The sequence below is a fragment of the Daphnia magna genome, linkage group LG8 (assembly GCF_020631705.1).
Source record: "Daphnia magna isolate NIES linkage group LG8, ASM2063170v1.1, whole genome shotgun sequence".
Taxonomy (NCBI): Eukaryota; Metazoa; Arthropoda; class Branchiopoda; order Diplostraca; family Daphniidae; genus Daphnia; species Daphnia magna.
In genome coordinates, this window is record NC_059189.1 from 3,469,016 (window position 1) to 3,483,358 (window position 14,343).

The 14,343-nt window shown below is 39.9% G+C and overlaps 5 protein-coding genes and 1 long non-coding RNA gene across 12 annotated transcripts; 2 read left to right on the forward strand and 4 right to left on the reverse strand.

Annotated features, from left to right (window-relative positions):
- Positions 1–45: 45 nt before the first annotated feature.
- Positions 46–2,155, reverse strand: LOC116935974 (heparan sulfate 2-O-sulfotransferase hst-2). The gene is made up of 7 exons (XM_032943189.2): positions 1,500–2,155; positions 1,289–1,436; positions 1,112–1,213; positions 909–1,050; positions 687–841; positions 458–618; positions 46–393 (listed from the first exon to the last, which is right to left on the reverse strand). The coding sequence occupies exons 1-7, from the start codon at positions 2,017–2,019 to the stop codon at positions 227–229; spliced, it is 1,395 nt and encodes a 464-aa protein (XP_032799080.2). The 5' UTR covers positions 2,020–2,155; the 3' UTR covers positions 46–226.
- On the forward strand, positions 306–5,397 carry LOC116935972. 4 transcript variants are annotated; one of them, XM_045177896.1, is made up of 8 exons: positions 306–443; positions 2,629–2,689; positions 2,796–3,747; positions 3,817–4,250; positions 4,388–4,811; positions 4,871–4,928; positions 4,997–5,152; positions 5,246–5,397. In XM_045177896.1, exons 3-7 carry the CDS (start codon positions 2,875–2,877, stop codon positions 5,104–5,106), a joined length of 1,899 nt encoding a protein of 632 aa, XP_045033831.1. In that variant the 5' UTR covers positions 306–443; positions 2,629–2,689; positions 2,796–2,874; the 3' UTR covers positions 5,107–5,152; positions 5,246–5,397. The 4 variants fall into 4 exon arrangements, with proteins under 4 accessions (XP_045033831.1, XP_032799078.2, XP_032799075.2 ...); XM_032943187.2 differs by lacking the exon at positions 5,246–5,397 and having other exon boundaries at positions 3,817–4,012; positions 4,076–4,250; positions 4,997–5,231; XM_032943184.2 differs by lacking the exon at positions 5,246–5,397 and having other exon boundaries at positions 4,997–5,231.
- Positions 4,932–6,646, reverse strand: LOC116935978 (fructosamine-3-kinase). 2 transcript variants are annotated; one of them, XM_032943198.2, is made up of 7 exons: positions 6,441–6,646; positions 6,197–6,378; positions 6,008–6,134; positions 5,884–5,919; positions 5,643–5,784; positions 5,407–5,581; positions 4,932–5,348 (listed from the first exon to the last, which is right to left on the reverse strand). In XM_032943198.2, exons 1-7 carry the CDS (start codon positions 6,588–6,590, stop codon positions 5,279–5,281), a joined length of 882 nt encoding a protein of 293 aa, XP_032799089.2. In that variant the 5' UTR covers positions 6,591–6,646; the 3' UTR covers positions 4,932–5,278. The 2 variants fall into 2 exon arrangements, with proteins under 2 accessions (XP_032799089.2, XP_032799088.2); XM_032943197.2 differs by having other exon boundaries at positions 5,884–5,937; positions 6,441–6,645.
- A 147-nt stretch (positions 6,647–6,793) lies between these two features.
- Positions 6,794–7,673, reverse strand: LOC116935986. Its single transcript, XR_004401528.2, has 2 exons — positions 7,490–7,673; positions 6,794–7,404 (listed from the first exon to the last, which is right to left on the reverse strand). It is a non-coding gene; the product is annotated as an uncharacterized LOC116935986 (long non-coding RNA).
- Positions 6,851–11,697, forward strand: LOC116935969 (protein EFR3 homolog cmp44E). 3 transcript variants are annotated; one of them, XM_032943176.2, is made up of 16 exons: positions 6,851–7,006; positions 8,211–8,287; positions 8,359–8,637; positions 8,695–8,847; positions 8,909–9,015; positions 9,161–9,337; positions 9,400–9,478; positions 9,540–9,675; positions 9,747–10,030; positions 10,090–10,262; positions 10,334–10,475; positions 10,545–10,688; positions 10,750–10,995; positions 11,060–11,191; positions 11,257–11,415; positions 11,471–11,697. In XM_032943176.2, the coding sequence occupies exons 1-16, from the start codon at positions 7,003–7,005 to the stop codon at positions 11,615–11,617; spliced, it is 2,439 nt and encodes an 812-aa protein (XP_032799067.1). In that variant the 5' UTR covers positions 6,851–7,002; the 3' UTR covers positions 11,618–11,697. The 3 variants fall into 3 exon arrangements, with proteins under 3 accessions (XP_032799067.1, XP_032799065.1, XP_032799066.1); XM_032943174.2 differs by lacking the exon at positions 6,851–7,006 and adding an exon at positions 7,824–7,966; XM_032943175.2 differs by lacking the exon at positions 6,851–7,006 and having other exon boundaries at positions 8,204–8,287.
- On the reverse strand, positions 11,573–14,342 carry LOC116935973. Its single transcript, XM_032943188.2, has 8 exons — positions 14,109–14,342; positions 13,889–14,018; positions 13,684–13,763; positions 13,481–13,612; positions 13,327–13,413; positions 13,118–13,255; positions 12,920–13,055; positions 11,573–12,860 (listed from the first exon to the last, which is right to left on the reverse strand). Exons 2-8 carry the CDS (start codon positions 13,962–13,964, stop codon positions 11,959–11,961), a joined length of 1,551 nt encoding a protein of 516 aa, XP_032799079.2. The 5' UTR covers positions 13,965–14,018; positions 14,109–14,342; the 3' UTR covers positions 11,573–11,958.
- Position 14,343: the final 1 nt, after the last annotated feature.

Here is a 14,343-nt window from a genome sequence, read left to right on the forward strand (position 1 = left end):
TGTCAGCAGGATGTTTTACGTCACTAAATGTAAATAACCTTCAGCAATTGCAAATTAGATTGTATTTGCCACATCACCATGTTTTGTATGAATAAGTTTTTTTGTGAAATACTGTAATGTAAGGAAATACTTTCTCCTGCTGAGGCCACTGTGTGACTTGCAACTATTTTCTAAATGCCACAAACGGAAAGAACTCTTCATCCGTGTTTTGTTATTATTTGTTTGTTTATTGTGTCGACTTTGATTTGCTCTTTTTCAGGTCTTTCTCCAATTTCTGGGATGTGAAACGATAAAATTCTATTTCTTTTGCATACCGCTTTTCCATTTCGGCTCTCCTTGCTGAACTGATAACAGGAATTTCAGGACCAGGAACATCTTTGGGAACTTCTGCCACTACGAGGAAATAACATGTCAGTTAAGATAGCAGCCCAACCAACAAAAAAGTAAGTCTAAGTACATTTTTGGTAGTAAATTTTCTTGATGCCTTTAAAGAACTGAGGTACCGTAGCTTCTAAAAGGTCTAGTGTTTCACTCATCTTTTCTAGCGTGCCTACAACAGTATATTCTTGTTTAACGATATCTTTGACGTATTCCAAATCTTTTTCGAGTCCCAGCTCCCTTAAACAATCGAACAGGTAGACGATTAGTGTCGATAATGTACAACAGTTTAACCCAAATGTTTTTACCCGCATCTGTTGTATTCACAGAATTGTGGTATGGTCCATTCGACGCGTCGTGGTAGCCATGTACGTCCGATGTCTAAAACGGATTTAGCTTTAATGTTTTTCACTCCGTCGTAGTTACATTCTCGTTGATTCTTGTCCAAGCATTCGTCTAGAGTCTGCCCGTAAGAAAGGTTTTACTTAATGAATCAAACAAATTTCAGTATTTAAATTCGTAATAAATACCGCTCTCCACCAGTTCGTGCGTGAAATGGGGAAATCTTCCGCCCATTCCCTGTAGTTATAGCGTTCCGTGTAGAAATGACGGAGTTTCCTTTCGATAGGATCGCATACGATGCTGATTTGTATGGGACTCTTCATGCCGTACCTTTTGATATCAAATTTCTAGAAAGATTTTCTTGTTTACTCAGTTGAATTGGTTGACTAACCTCTGGAAATTTATAAAATTGTGATTATGCAAATAAGCTAATTTGATGGGGATGGCGCCTATGATGGAAGCAATGTCTCGCGATTCGTTACGACTGATGAATCTATTAAATGCAAATCAATCGTGCTTAATTAGAATAATTTGTTGTTTTTTTGGTGTGTGTGTAAACTACGTTCACCTGTAATTCTTGTGGTTACCGCGGGCGTACAGAAAGCCGTTGATATTTCCCAGCTCGTGAAGGGCGTCTTCCAAAACAGGATCGTTACAGTAAGGTATCACATTCCAAAGGAGTTTATTCGGATCAATACCATCCTCTGGGTCTCTAACTAAAAAAAAAATCCAAATCCATTAACATACAGATTTGATTCGAAATTAAAACAAAAGTTTACTGTCAGTGGGTAGTGCTGGATCAGTCAAGAGGATTGGATTGATGCTGAGTTCGTCTCGTTCCAGCTGGTAATACAGTCGGTTACGTAGGTGAGAGCCAAATGCCTGGATTGTCAAAGGTAATCTATCCGGATCTGTTGTGACATCTGTTTCGTCTGTGGGGCCCTGAGCCCAAAGATAATAGTCGAGAAAACGATTAAGCAGAAGCTCTTCGAAAGAGAACATGAAATGCGGATTGGGTGGCTCAGGCTCAGTGATGGGCGCTCCGTTTTTCAGTTCCACGTACGAAAACGGGTCCAGCTTGTAGTGAAACGGTCTTAGATAGAACTCTTTATAGGCAAACTCTAATGCTTTCTGCTGTTGGGTTAATTTACTTTCCAGGACGAACAGAAAAGCGAAACACGACGTGAAAAATAAAACGCACATGAACATTTGCATGCGGTGCGAATGCTGGGCAAAACATGACACTGTACTGGCGCTGCTCTTGCTCACCAATCCACTGGATTCGGCTTTATCCGCCATGATAAAATATTCAATTTAACTGATTTTGTGGGGGGGAAAAGGCGCAATCAAAAACCTACAAAGACGTATGGCCGCTTACTGAGCCGGTCAACGTGGCACAACTGATGAACGGCCTTCGTAGACATTTGAGTTTTCACCTTCGGGATTCGAACCTGAAAACCAGCTCTCTTTTTTTTTCGTGTTGTTTACCATTCTGCCGTGGAACAGTACGTGGCTCCCGGCGTTTTTGTTCCTCATCTTCTTAGGAAAAGAGCAGCATAATGCATTCTCTATTCAGCAGTTGAATTGAACTGGGAGGGGACTAGGGGTGCGTGACGAAAAGTGTTTCCCTCAAGGGTTTTTGACGTGATGACGGTGGGAATTTGTTTCACGTGGCAGTAGATGTTACAACAAAGAGCTTGCTTTTATGTACGCTTAAAATGTTGCATAAAGCTCGTTTCTATTTTCGTCCCGGGAATAAACACGGGTAATCCCGTGGGGACCTTAATTTGCATCTGAGCATGTGTAATAGACCAAATTACATAGGTCTAGACCCAGTCTAGACTTGCGTACGCGCAATTTTTCTTACTTCTTTTGTTTTTTTTGTTTTTTTATATTTTTTTATTTTAGGGGGGTGTAAAAGCAAATCCCAAGATCTATTTGGTTTTGCCCGTTAGCGCGATGAGGATGGGTAAGCAAAAATCAAATTAAAAATTTTTTGTTCACGTCCTTAATTACTACGTAAATGACGCCAACCTTATTGTTCATCTGTTTCTTGCCTATCCCTTTCGTTTCAGTGTTGTCAGTTGTACACCTGCAGCGGCCACGTAAGGTCGTTGTTATACATAGAGCCATTGTCGTATTAAAGGTAGGGAAATGTCCGTGTTGGAGAAGAGCACCACGTGCAAGATTGAATGGCACGTGGCTAACATTAACAGCAAATCGCACGAAATTGAATTAGAAGATGGATTTAAAGTGTGTTTTGGAGTCAAAACCGTCGCATTCCAACATATAATTTATTTGGTCTCCAAATCCAGCCAACCGTCCGTTTTCGACATTGGCGAAGTTCTTTTTACTACTTGTTCTTCGCCAGATCAACGCCGGCGAATGTTTCGCCTCTCGTCCGAAGGACCGAATTCCGTCTACTCCGCCGAACTGACGGAATTGAAAACGCCCCTCACTATTGCCTGCTGGATATCTCTTAGGATTGTGGAGTCGGTGAAGAATTACGCCTTCCAGTTGGAGGACACTCTTCTGACAGAACAACTGTGGATTTCTGCTAAAAATGGCCGCCTCACTGATGTCGAATTCCAAGTTGGACAGGTTTCTAAAAGTAAAACGTTTACTGCCCATCGTTCGATCCTAACAGCTCGTAGTCCAGTACTGGCCGGATTGTTTGAAAAGGAGGAATCGTCATCCAGCCACATCATCATAGAAGACATGCAGCCATCCATTTTCAAGCATTTTTTGCGTTTCATCTACACGGGGCAATTACGGGCCTCAGCTATGGCAAATTTATCTGAAGTTCAAGCATTAGCTGACAGATATCAGATAGAGACACTCCAGAAATTGTGTCGCCATCCACTTCAGGAGATGAACGCATCCGAACTGACATCCCTCATTTTATCCATCACCCACACTCCTGCTTCAACGAAACTGGAGGCAACTACTCTATTCGGAAAACCTCTCCATAAATTGGCACACATGTCTCCTATGGTCGTCGGTGCAGACCATCAAACTTCTAATAACGTATGTTAATATTGGATTGATTATAAATAAGTCAAATGAATGAATGATTTTGTGTTTTTCATTAAGCAGATTGGTAGCACCACAGCCCTGGATAGAGCCAATTATTTCTTTACCGGGAATCCATTGACTCCCGCTGCCAGTACCAACACTTCTGAATTCTCATTTCCCAAGATGAGCCATGCGACTGGTCCTGTATCATTCCACTTTGGCAACAGGACGTCTTCGGGCAATGGCGCCTCACCTGTTATCGCATTGCAAGCGCCAGGCAAGTTAAATATTGGATCGACGCCTGCTTCTGCGAGCTCAATATCTAAAGGCAAATTTCCAGCAATTTCAAGTACTCCATCTACAAGTGGAAATTCAGCTTTTACTCCTGGAACCGTTTTCTCAGCGCCTTCAGGAGAAGGGCCGTCGGGTAGTCAAATTCAAACGGCATCGATGGGGCCCAGTACATCTACGTTCACCTTTAAACAACCCGTAGATGTCAACTCTGTTACATTGAAGTAAATCACAAAAAAAAAATTGTTTTGTTTATTTTTATAGTTATTTTGCAGTTGGAATTATTCAAAAATAGAACATTTGTTTGGCAAACTGGTGTGATTTAACTCATTTATTCCTTGTTGCAATGGCTCTGTTGTAGGGCAGCTGTTGTTGCGGCTGCAATTAGTCGTCTTCGCATGGTTTTCGACGAATTTTTGGGAACAGAGGAAACGATGGACCTAAACGACAGTTTTTCGACAGACGCTGTCAACGTTAGTGCTCCGCCTCCGTCTCCGGAACCGAATTCAAAAATGAATCCCACGATACAGTTTTTACAGCCAAAGCTCGTAGTGTCTACGGCATCGTCATCCACGTCCGACTCTTCGGGTGTTTGTTTACCTACAACATCTAAGAAAGGCAGATGCACTAAGGTCCCAGAGAAACCACCATATAGTTCAGCACCGGCCACACCTTTGGATAATGGCATCAAACTTGAATTTCCTTGTCTACATTCATCAAACCAATTTGCGGAAGCGGACAATAGTAGAAGCAACACGTATTCTCCTACATCTATAAGCAGAGCAGTACTGACGAGATTGCTTGTTAAAAAATTACATTGATTATTATTATTTTTAATTGACAGCAAGATGACATCAGCCGACATCAAAGTGCCTCCGAGACAAGAAAACATTTTGCCCAAAGTATTTCGTGAAAAATATTTGTATTTTTTGAAGGGATCCAAGCTTATCGTTTTGCATTCTCTGTTTAGGTAAATCACTTGGATTACCTATTCTTCAGATGCCTCATCTCACCAATCGTGAAAATCGGCTCCGGGAATCTTTATCGTCAGAAAAAACTGAAGGAACAAAAACGTTATAGAGGCGACTGAGAATGTCAACGTTAGGAGCACCTTTGCGTAAATTTGGTATTCGGAAATAAATGATTATTATATTTATAAAATAATGTGGCCAGTAAAAAGAATAAACTGCTTTCTTCGTTTTTAATCTGGAATTTTAAGGTGCACCGTTGGAGTACATTTTTTCTCTGGTCATTAGCTATTCGCGACTAGCCGTCGCATTATTTTCAAGCTTTGCTCCTCGTACGCGCCCCCAAAGTGGTTCCTAGTTAGGTCGTCATTAAGAGCAGTAAATAAACATGGATGTAACTGAATGGATTTACCAGTGATTGAGATAATGGAACAGTTCGTACAGAGACTTCCTTTCCTCGAATCCCACTTCGCGCGGAATAAGTTGGTGGTATCTCTTATAAAATTCTCTGCCGAAGCCTCCAAACATACGAGTAATAGCCAAATCAAATTCGTGATGGCCATAAAACGAAGCGGGATCGAAAATAACTAGACAAGCACAAGATTTAAGTTGATATTCTGAATACTATGAACAGTCAAACGACTTTACCGGGCCCAGTTTCCGTTTCTCCAGCGTTTCCACTCCATAAATCACCGTGTAGCAACGAAGGTTGAACATTTACTCCATGAAAGAGCTGCTTGATTTTTGGTTCTAGCTGAGACCATAACGTCTCCACCTCACGGTTTCCAGACTGTTGCACGCAAGTATTATTTAGCCATATTTATTCATGGTAAACACAACATTCAAACACAAAATGCAAAGTCCAAGAAACAAGGAACTGAAAACTCACCATTTTAGCGGCCATTTCAACTTGTGGTTTCAATCTCTGCTTGCAATAAAAATTCTTATTGAATAAACATAAAGTTGACATTAGAAATCTAATTAATTAATTTATACATAACACTTCTGATTACAATCCAATCTTCATTCCACTGGTTATCAACAGGAATTTTCCCACAGCAGGTATTAACATAGAATCCAAATTGCTTTACTGCTTGATCAGCATTCTCCTTAAGTAACTGCAAGTTTCTCAAGTGGAGCCTATGAACCCATTACAATTATTATACATACTAAACTCAGTAATTTAAAATAATGTTCAGTACATGGCAAGGTGTTGCCCAAGTTCACCTTGAAAGACTTCTAACCCCTTAAACTTTATGTATTCTGTTATCAGGATTGCAGTATTTTGTGAAAATATAATCTTGATTGGTCTTGGCACACGCACAGATTCTGCAGACTGAAGCATTTCCAACGATTTCATTTCACCAAGTAAAAGATCTCTACCCTGAACGGACGATACATTAGCAAATCTGAAAACTGCGAGTGGTGGAACGACAACTAGCTTACATGCTTGTCACTATCTATTTTCGCAAATATTTCCCCAATTTCAGTTTTAAAAGCCCAGTTATTGCTGCTACAGCCCCCTTTTAATCTTTTCCAGGGCTCTACTTTCGTAAGCTTGAGCTCTGCAGCTATAATTTCCCGAACTTCAGCCATTATATTTGTATGCACCGTACAAACTGAGACGATCGAAATACTTGCAGACGACACAAATTCGTTTGTTTACATCTACTGTTTACCATACGCTGGATGCGAAATTTATGATGTTTTCTTGAAAAGACAAAAACTAACATAAAGTATCCAAATAAAGTTTCTTATTTTATATAAAAAATTTTAAAACAAAGTAAAAACAGGAAATATTTTATGTTTTCTTATTTTAGTTTATTGACGGCATCATCGTACGAAAATAGCAGTCAACCGGCCTCCTCGGCAAACAAAAACAGGGCGAAGTCCGTCCGTTGTTCAACTCCAACTAGTTGCTCCAGTAGCAGGGACATTTTATCTTTTTTACCAAATAATATTTACCCACCCACAACAACAACGACATTTGTAGGATTGCATCTAAAAAATGGGTAAGGTTAATTTGTGAAATTGTGTTAAAATGTCTTTCAATGCATGTTGGCCTAACTATGTGAAGTATGTGCTTTATGTAAATGTTCAGATTTTGACAGAAAAGGTCTTGTTGTTGGCATAGGTTAGTTAATATTTAACCTTAGACTTTAGAGGGGGGAATCATAGGTTCTCTATGGGCAATTAGCTTTTAAGGTTTGCTTTTTGTTTTAAGGACATCTTACTCAAAGCTGTTAACATATGGATTATTACTTTAATTAGAGGAAAGAGAAGAAAACAGATGTTAGATGTTTTTCCTACATAGACATGTATGTGTCTGTTGTAGATCAAGGGCTGTCCAACAAACTTCTCCACATCTTGCTGCTACTCGTTGCCTGGCCCATCTTTATTGGCAGAAAGCCTAGCTCCAAAAATATTTCTGAATGAGATAATGTGGTTAACCTTGACTAGTAACTAAAAAGCAGTAGCAGAAAAAGCATACTCACTGTTTCCATAAACTCAATTTGCAATTGCTAACTCCCTATGCTACATAAGCCTCACTTGAGTGAATCTACATATAAATAGCACTGAACATAAAAAAGGGGCCATTTAACTTTGTTGTGTTGCGACCATTTCAATGAGGCATTGAAACTAATAATTTGGTGATGAAAAGTAGGCAGAAAAAAAAATCAACTTTCACCTGAATGTCTTCCACGCATGGCCATAGCGGCGATGTAGGGTTGGCGCTGCGCGCGGCTCATTGATTTTCTTAAGGACGCGTTTGCACTGGGCAAAGGTTGCATCTAGCACTCGTCCCATAGTGAAGTCAGTCTTCAATGGGTCTGGAAGGGGCTCGTAAGCCCGAAAGCCCCACTTCTGTATTTTAACTATAACTTAAAGAATGTCAGTGTGGAGTACTTTATCCGATTCGAGCTTTCTTGAAATGCTTGATAGTGTTCTATCGAAATGTGATGCGTCTCATTGTAAGTTCAGGCGTAACATTGCTACGTCAAATATTCATTTCAGTGTGTGATAAGTTGCTGCGTCTATTTGTATCATTGTGAACGGTTTGTTGTGTTTTTGATAAGAACCTACATTCGACACTCATACTATTTTTACGTTTTGAAACAAATCTAAAACTATCCTGATATCCCTAGAGGGATATAAATTCATTTGCTCTATACAAAACGAATGTTGTACGACAGTTATTGATTTCTGTAATGACAGGTTGTTGTGGCTGCTGCGCTGCTTTGAGACCCCGTTACAAGCGACTAGTGGACAACATTTTCCCCGTCAATCCCGAGGTAGGTTGTATGAATTATTTATTACTGAGCATAAGATCATTTTCGTGGCTACTTCTGTAATTGTCGTTCAGGATGGATTGGTACGGAGCAACATGGACAAGTTGACATTCTATTCCATGTCATCCCCAGAGAAACTTGATCGTATTGGCGAGTACTTGGCCCAAAGGGTCAGTCGCGACATTTATCGCCATCGCAATCCAATGGTTATTATAGCTATGGAGGCTATGGATCAGTTACTAGTGGCTTGCCACGCTCAGAGTCTTAATTTGTTTGTTGAGAGCTTCCTAAAGACAGTCCAAAAATTGTTGGAAACTACCGAACCGGCCCTACAAATATTGGCTTCTCAATCGGTATAGTTTCTCAACAGACCTTTTTGACGACGCTGTCCTGTCTAACCACTTTTATAGTTTGTTAAGTTTGCGAATATTGAGGAAGACACGCCGTCTTATCACCGCCGTTACGATTTCTTCGTTTCAAAATTCGCTTCCCTCTGTCACAGTAACCACCCCGAAGTTGACGTTTTGAACAGCTTACGTTTAGCTGGCCTACGTGGCATTCAGGTAAAAACCGTAATACTTTCGTTTTGTTTTCATGACAATAAAGTTGTCGGATGTTCTACAGGGAGTTGTTCGCAAAACAGTGTCAGACGATCTAGTGGAAAATATTTGGGAACCAGTTCACATGGATAAGATTGTTCCTTCGCTGTTGTATAACATGCAACATGCCAGGTAATTTTATTTGTTTTCAAATAAAGGGTATGGCATAATTTGTTTCTAGTTTATAACGTGTGAAACTGCTACACGCAACGTAATAATTCAACTTTTTTTTACGATCGTTAAAAGACTTTTTTGTTGGTCAAATTATGCTTCGCAGACCCAGAAGGATTTCCAATGATGATAACAGTCCAAATGGCCTTCCTGAAGAACAAGTTGATTCTGAAAACACCGCACTGAATATTGATCCGTCTGCGTTGGCGGAAAACTGCCTGCGTGAGCTGGTAGGCAGGGCCTCTTTCGGCAATATCCGCTCTGTCATTAAACCAGTATTCAAGTGTGTTAAATCACCCTTTTCAAAGTTTGGCTTCCATCAGCTGTTAATTAAATTTCTTATAGGCATTTGGATTTACATGAGCTTTGGGTTCCCAACGACTTTGCCATTTATACATTCCGTGTGATCATGTATTCTATTCAGGTTCGAATATTTTATTCATCAGCTTCGATGAATATTTATCCACTGTTACTTCCATACGCAGGTTCAGTACTCATACGCGGTGGTAGAAAATTTGATGATGCATTTAGATACCTCTTCCCGATCCAGAGCCAAAGTGCGTACCAGCATGGCGAATGTTCTAGCCAAAATAATTGCAATCGCTGCTGGAGAGAGCGTAGGTGAGTGAACAGGATGCCATTGGAATTGGAATTTAGGTTGTTAATGTTAGCCTGCTTCCGTTTCGAATTAGGGCCGTCGGTGCTGGAGATTGTTAATTCGCTACTGAAGCATTTAAAACAGAGTATAATGTCGGCCATCCCTATTGAAGACAAGGAAGCCGTAACCGACGAAAAGCATTTCCAAGAATCGTTGATAAGCGCATTAGCAGAATTTGCATATCATCTTCCCGACTATCAGAAAATTGAGATCATGATGTTCATCATTGGAGGAACGCCCGGAACAGGAAAATCGGATCCTGAGAATGTCCCAGCTGAAACCCTTTTGCAACACATGTTATTAAAATGTCTTTTGAAAGTAAGCGCTTTTATAGAGTGATTTTGTTAGCAATTCTTTTTATGCCACTTTTCTTGCAGGTCAGCCACAAGTATAAGTCGACCAACTTCTCCACCTCGCTTCCATTGACTTTCTTGGATCCTCTTTTACGTACTTCACTGGTTCAGGATGCTTACGTCCGTGTTCTAGTGCAAGAAATCCTTCATTGCCTGCTTGACCGTCATGATAACCGTTCGAAGCTGAAGAAACCCAGGTAACTACTTTTTAGTGTATGCATTAACCTCAGTATACTCACCGAAACTTGGTGGAATTTTTCTATCGTAGTGTTGATATTTGTGATCTGAACTTGGCCATCGATAAATGTTCGCGGGCGGATTCTTTGTTTTACAAAAATCACGGAAGTCGTATTTTAGTTAATTTGTCGGAGAGCTTAGACTTGAACAATGTCACCCGTGAAAATATTGAGGTAAGAATCCGGTCATTTCAAAAGATTAGACCTGTATTCACTAATGATGTAAATTTATTTGTTTTTTAGGCGATTTACTGCACAGCAGCTTTAATTTGCGTCGAATTAGCTACAGATGAAATGCTAGTGGATATTTTACGATGGGCATTAGCGGTTCAGGATGTAGCGCTGACAAATACTATGCTTCATCCGAAAAATCGTTTATCTCTTCATGTAACGAGTTAAAATAATGACCAATTTTTTCCCAAAAAATTACGTCTGAAAAATTCCCTAGGTTATTGCTATCAGCATCGTTACCCTGGCTTCCCACACAATGAGCGTGACTACGTTGATAGAATACAGTTCGAAAGTAGTAACTGCAAGAAATGGCAGTGCACCATATCTCCTAAACTTTAACGAGTCAAGTGCTGAAAGCATTCAACAAGATTCTATCTCTCCGGAATGTCTTTTAGACTTCAACGCTATTGCTGATTGCATGAAAGAGGCTGGAAGAGATATCATGGGCATGATTCCTCTACAAGTAAGTAGAACATCTCATAAACTATCTTATTAATAGTGACTTAATGTGTATGTCTATGTTTCAGGGACCTTTCAATGCGAACCAACGTTATTCCTGGGCTGACTCATCGGTAAATCAGCCATCGTCTTTCACTGATTTGAGCAACATCAATTTGGATGGATCTGAGAGCAACACCTCCTCACCTGGACTTGCTCGAGTACTTGCTAAAATTATTACTTTGATACTTACGGAGGTAGTAATCAGTTCTATCTATCATGGCAGAGATACGCAGAGGAAGAGGTAACTTTTGAAGCACTAAAGAAAGTTCTGGCAGAGCCTGTAGAATCTCGACGTGAAGCCGAGTATGAAAAGAGGCAAGTTATTTGTGAGAAGTTCCGGAACGCTCCATTCCAGCAATTGGTCGCCAGTTCACAATCTAAAGTAAGTCATCTTTTTAATTAAGTCTCCTCGGGTGATGTTTACATTCGTTTTATAGGGCGATGTTTTGAACGATACGCTGAATCAAATCTTGACTCGCATATCAGTTTTGCCTTGTGGCCAACCGGAATTGAACGCTGTGCAACATAATAACCAGTCATTGCCGCATTATGGGAACAACTTCCCAGATTTATTCGTGTATTAGGATATATTGGTTAATCCATCGGTGTATATAGAAACACTCCGGTATGGCGCAATAAAAAGTTGCCTTCTTTAGTGACGCAACGCACCTGTTGTGGTTTCCTTATTATATTTTATACTTTGATCAGTTAAGGTGTAATGGAATAATAACTCTTTTTAATATTTTAGACACCTAAAACGTAATAGCTTTTTGTCTGACTTCCGTCATTCCATGAAATAATTTCTGAGGATTCTTTCTGTGTCGTGGTGTACATCCAAAGGCATGGTTATATTAAGCAGTGCCCTGTATTTAATGAAAACCTAGGTTTAAAGCAATCGTTCTCACCTTCCTCGGCTTCGGTATGTTTACTTCTTTTTTACTATTGCAACTGATTCTTCGTCTGGGGCATCTAATAACTGCGGCCACCGTACTTGATGATCGCTTCCCGCCCATGCAACCTCTTCCTGGGACTTCCAGACATAATCCGGTTTTGCTGGAAAATGCTGCTGAAACAAGTCCCACTGAACTTGGGATTCTGCAAAGTTCGCTAATTTACTACCTGGGTTTTGCCGAAGTCCTGAACTACCTCTAATAAGGTTATCACTGGATTGTTTGCATATGAATATGGCGTGACTATTCAGACGCTCTGAGTGGGCCCCCATAGGATTTATCGTTTTGCCCTTTTTTAGATTCCAAACGACCCAAAAAACCAACAAAAATGTGGAACCCAAACTAGCGGCTGTTACACCGATGAAAATGTTGGAATAGCTGGTTGTTTCGTTAGCTAGCAAGGTACCATTTTCCTGAGGTGGAATAACCAACTTTGTACCATTTAAATCATTTAAAACTAAGGTTCCATTTCTCAGCATTGAAGTTAGATTTACGTAGGCTTGGTCAACTTCGTCTGGTGCGTCGACGGACAATGGAGACATTTCAATTTCCAGCAAAATGCTTCCGTTTCGCACAATCATTTTGGTGAAAACATTTTCTGAAACACTCAGCAATTTTGCCAATTGAGCGCGCATACTCTGTTCAAATACCGATAGTCTTCCGTCTACAATGGCTTTGAATGAATTCATTATTCGTATAAGTGTTGACTTCGTTATGTTAAGTAGAGACGTCGATCCGGGCTCAGTCGTTAAAGACTGGTCATAGTTGAATGGTACTGATGTGAGTGCCATGGGTGTTGTAGAGCTAGCATTTAATTCGTTTGATATCCTGGCAGGAAGAATCCTTCCATCATAGGAGACACATTGTCGATTGAGCCCTGCAAGAAAATCGATTTATTTTACTTGATCATTTTTCATCGATTCATTGGTGTCAAACCTCCATCTGGGCAACACTTGGCCGTCCAATGGCAATCGCCATGAACTTTACAGGATGAGTTGGTGAAAACAATTTGGTTGGTCATTATGGAGCAATTTAGACGATCAACACTTGGCTCTCGCAGGTCGTCATAGTTCTAAAATAATGAGTAATAACATTTATAAATTAATTTCTTTCACCGTATATTATTTTTCATACCTTACGAAGAACGAACTGACAAAGGTCTTTGTTTGCACAAAGACTAAGAGGAATGGGGCATTTCTTTTCTTTTACCGTTTGTGCAAATATAAAAACGGGGTCAGGTATCATGCATCCATCAAAATCGAGGCAATAAACCTTTTGCATGAAGAAGACGCAGTTAACATGGGCGTCTTTAACGATTTTTAAAAGCAATTAATCTTGTTTACCTTGTTAAGAGGACAGTACCTGCGTCTACAACGAGCTGGTTCGAGCAAAGGTACGGTTTCGCATGTTCCAGATTCTATACAAGGTACCTAATGATGTCATAATTTTAGTAATACAGTAGATAGCTACCGTAATTTCTCTATTGTTTCATGTCACCTTTGATTGCTGGTCACAGGTACCTAAATCTACTTGACTTGTAGACTTCGTTTCGTCTAAACCCTCAGGTTCCGTTGGTATAGAGCTAATTAAGCTTTCACTAGAAACCCCATGAGCAACAAGAGTTCCATTCTAGGAAAAATGTAACAAGCTATATTTTATCTTTCAATGCAAAGGAAGTTTCGTGGTATCTCACAACTTACAACGCATATCGGAGTGCTGCCGAAGAAAATTGAAACTGAAGAAAGGAGTACTAGGAATCGGACGGACTGTATAATTATGGCTACATTGAAATAATTGAGAAATAGCAAGATCAATGAAATTCGAACTTACTTTGTTATTTTGTTACATTTAGTTTTGGGCAAATTTTTGTCATTAAATTAGAAATGAATTAAAAACACACATTACCTTCTAAGGGTGTGTCCATCGTGGACGGCAGACAGTCAACGGAATGGGGAAGGGGACAATAAGTTGAGTGAGACATAAAGGGTTTAGCTTGTGTTTTTCCCCAGTATCTATAGAAACGTGTCAGGAGAATCTAACAAAGACCATGATGTATTCACAAAAGTCAATAACGAATGAGTAATACTCGCAATTGTTAATATTGCCAAGTTCTTTCTCGACCCACTTGCTTATTAGATGAACGGAATAATCTTTAGCACCGATGCATGAATTTCTTCTACTAGATGTTTAGAGGTCAAATTTAACGTGGGGCTGTTTAATGCATGACTACCTGGAGCTTGTTATTTCTTCTATATGGTAGGTATCGTATTTATAGGCGAATAACATAACTTTGATGGATTCAGCAGATTCGAAAACTTTTCTCATGAGATGAAACAGCTAGATGGTTTTTGACCCAGCTG

Bases quoted from the DNA above. Each gene is read 5' to 3' on its own strand.
- LOC116935974 (XM_032943189.2), bottom strand. From the start codon at position 2,019: ATGGCGGATAAAGCCGAATCCAGTGGATTGGTGAGCAAGAGCAGCGCC. The intron at 1,051-1,111 runs GTTAGTCAACCA...TGATATCAAAAG, and splicing joins AATTTTATAAATTTCCAGAG to GTACGGCATGAAGAGTCCCA. The intron at 619-686 runs GTAAAAACATTT...CGATTGTTTAAG, and splicing joins TGTGAATACAACAGATGCGG to GGAGCTGGGACTCGAAAAAG.
- LOC116935972 (XM_045177896.1), top strand. From the start codon at position 2,875: ATGTCCGTGTTGGAGAAGAGCACCACGTGCAAGATTGAATGGCACGTG. The intron at 3,748-3,816 runs GTATGTTAATAT...TTCATTAAGCAG, and splicing joins ACCATCAAACTTCTAATAAC to ATTGGTAGCACCACAGCCCT. The intron at 4,929-4,996 runs GTATTTCGTGAA...TTCTCTGTTTAG, and splicing joins AAGAAAACATTTTGCCCAAA to GTAAATCACTTGGATTACCT.
- LOC116935978 (XM_032943197.2), bottom strand. From the start codon at position 6,590: ATGGCTGAAGTTCGGGAAATTATAGCTGCAGAGCTCAAGCTTACGAAA. The intron at 5,582-5,642 runs GTAAAGTCGTTT...GTGCTTGTCTAG, and splicing joins AGAAACGGAAACTGGGCCCG to TTATTTTCGATCCCGCTTCG. The intron at 5,349-5,406 runs GTAAATCCATTC...CGACCTAACTAG, and splicing joins TTCCATTATCTCAATCACTG to GAACCACTTTGGGGGCGCGT.
- LOC116935969 (XM_032943174.2), top strand. From the start codon at position 7,885: ATGTCAGTGTGGAGTACTTTATCCGATTCGAGCTTTCTTGAAATGCTT. The intron at 9,479-9,539 runs GTTCGAATATTT...TTCCATACGCAG, and splicing joins TGATCATGTATTCTATTCAG to GTTCAGTACTCATACGCGGT. The intron at 11,416-11,470 runs GTAAGTCATCTT...TTCGTTTTATAG, and splicing joins TCGCCAGTTCACAATCTAAA to GGCGATGTTTTGAACGATAC.
- LOC116935973 (XM_032943188.2), bottom strand. From the start codon at position 13,964: ATGTCTCACTCAACTTATTGTCCCCTTCCCCATTCCGTTGACTGTCTG. The intron at 13,613-13,683 runs GTAAGTTGTGAG...CATTTTTCCTAG, and splicing joins GCAGCACTCCGATATGCGTT to AATGGAACTCTTGTTGCTCA. The intron at 13,414-13,480 runs GTGACATGAAAC...TGACATCATTAG, and splicing joins CCTGTGACCAGCAATCAAAG to GTACCTTGTATAGAATCTGG.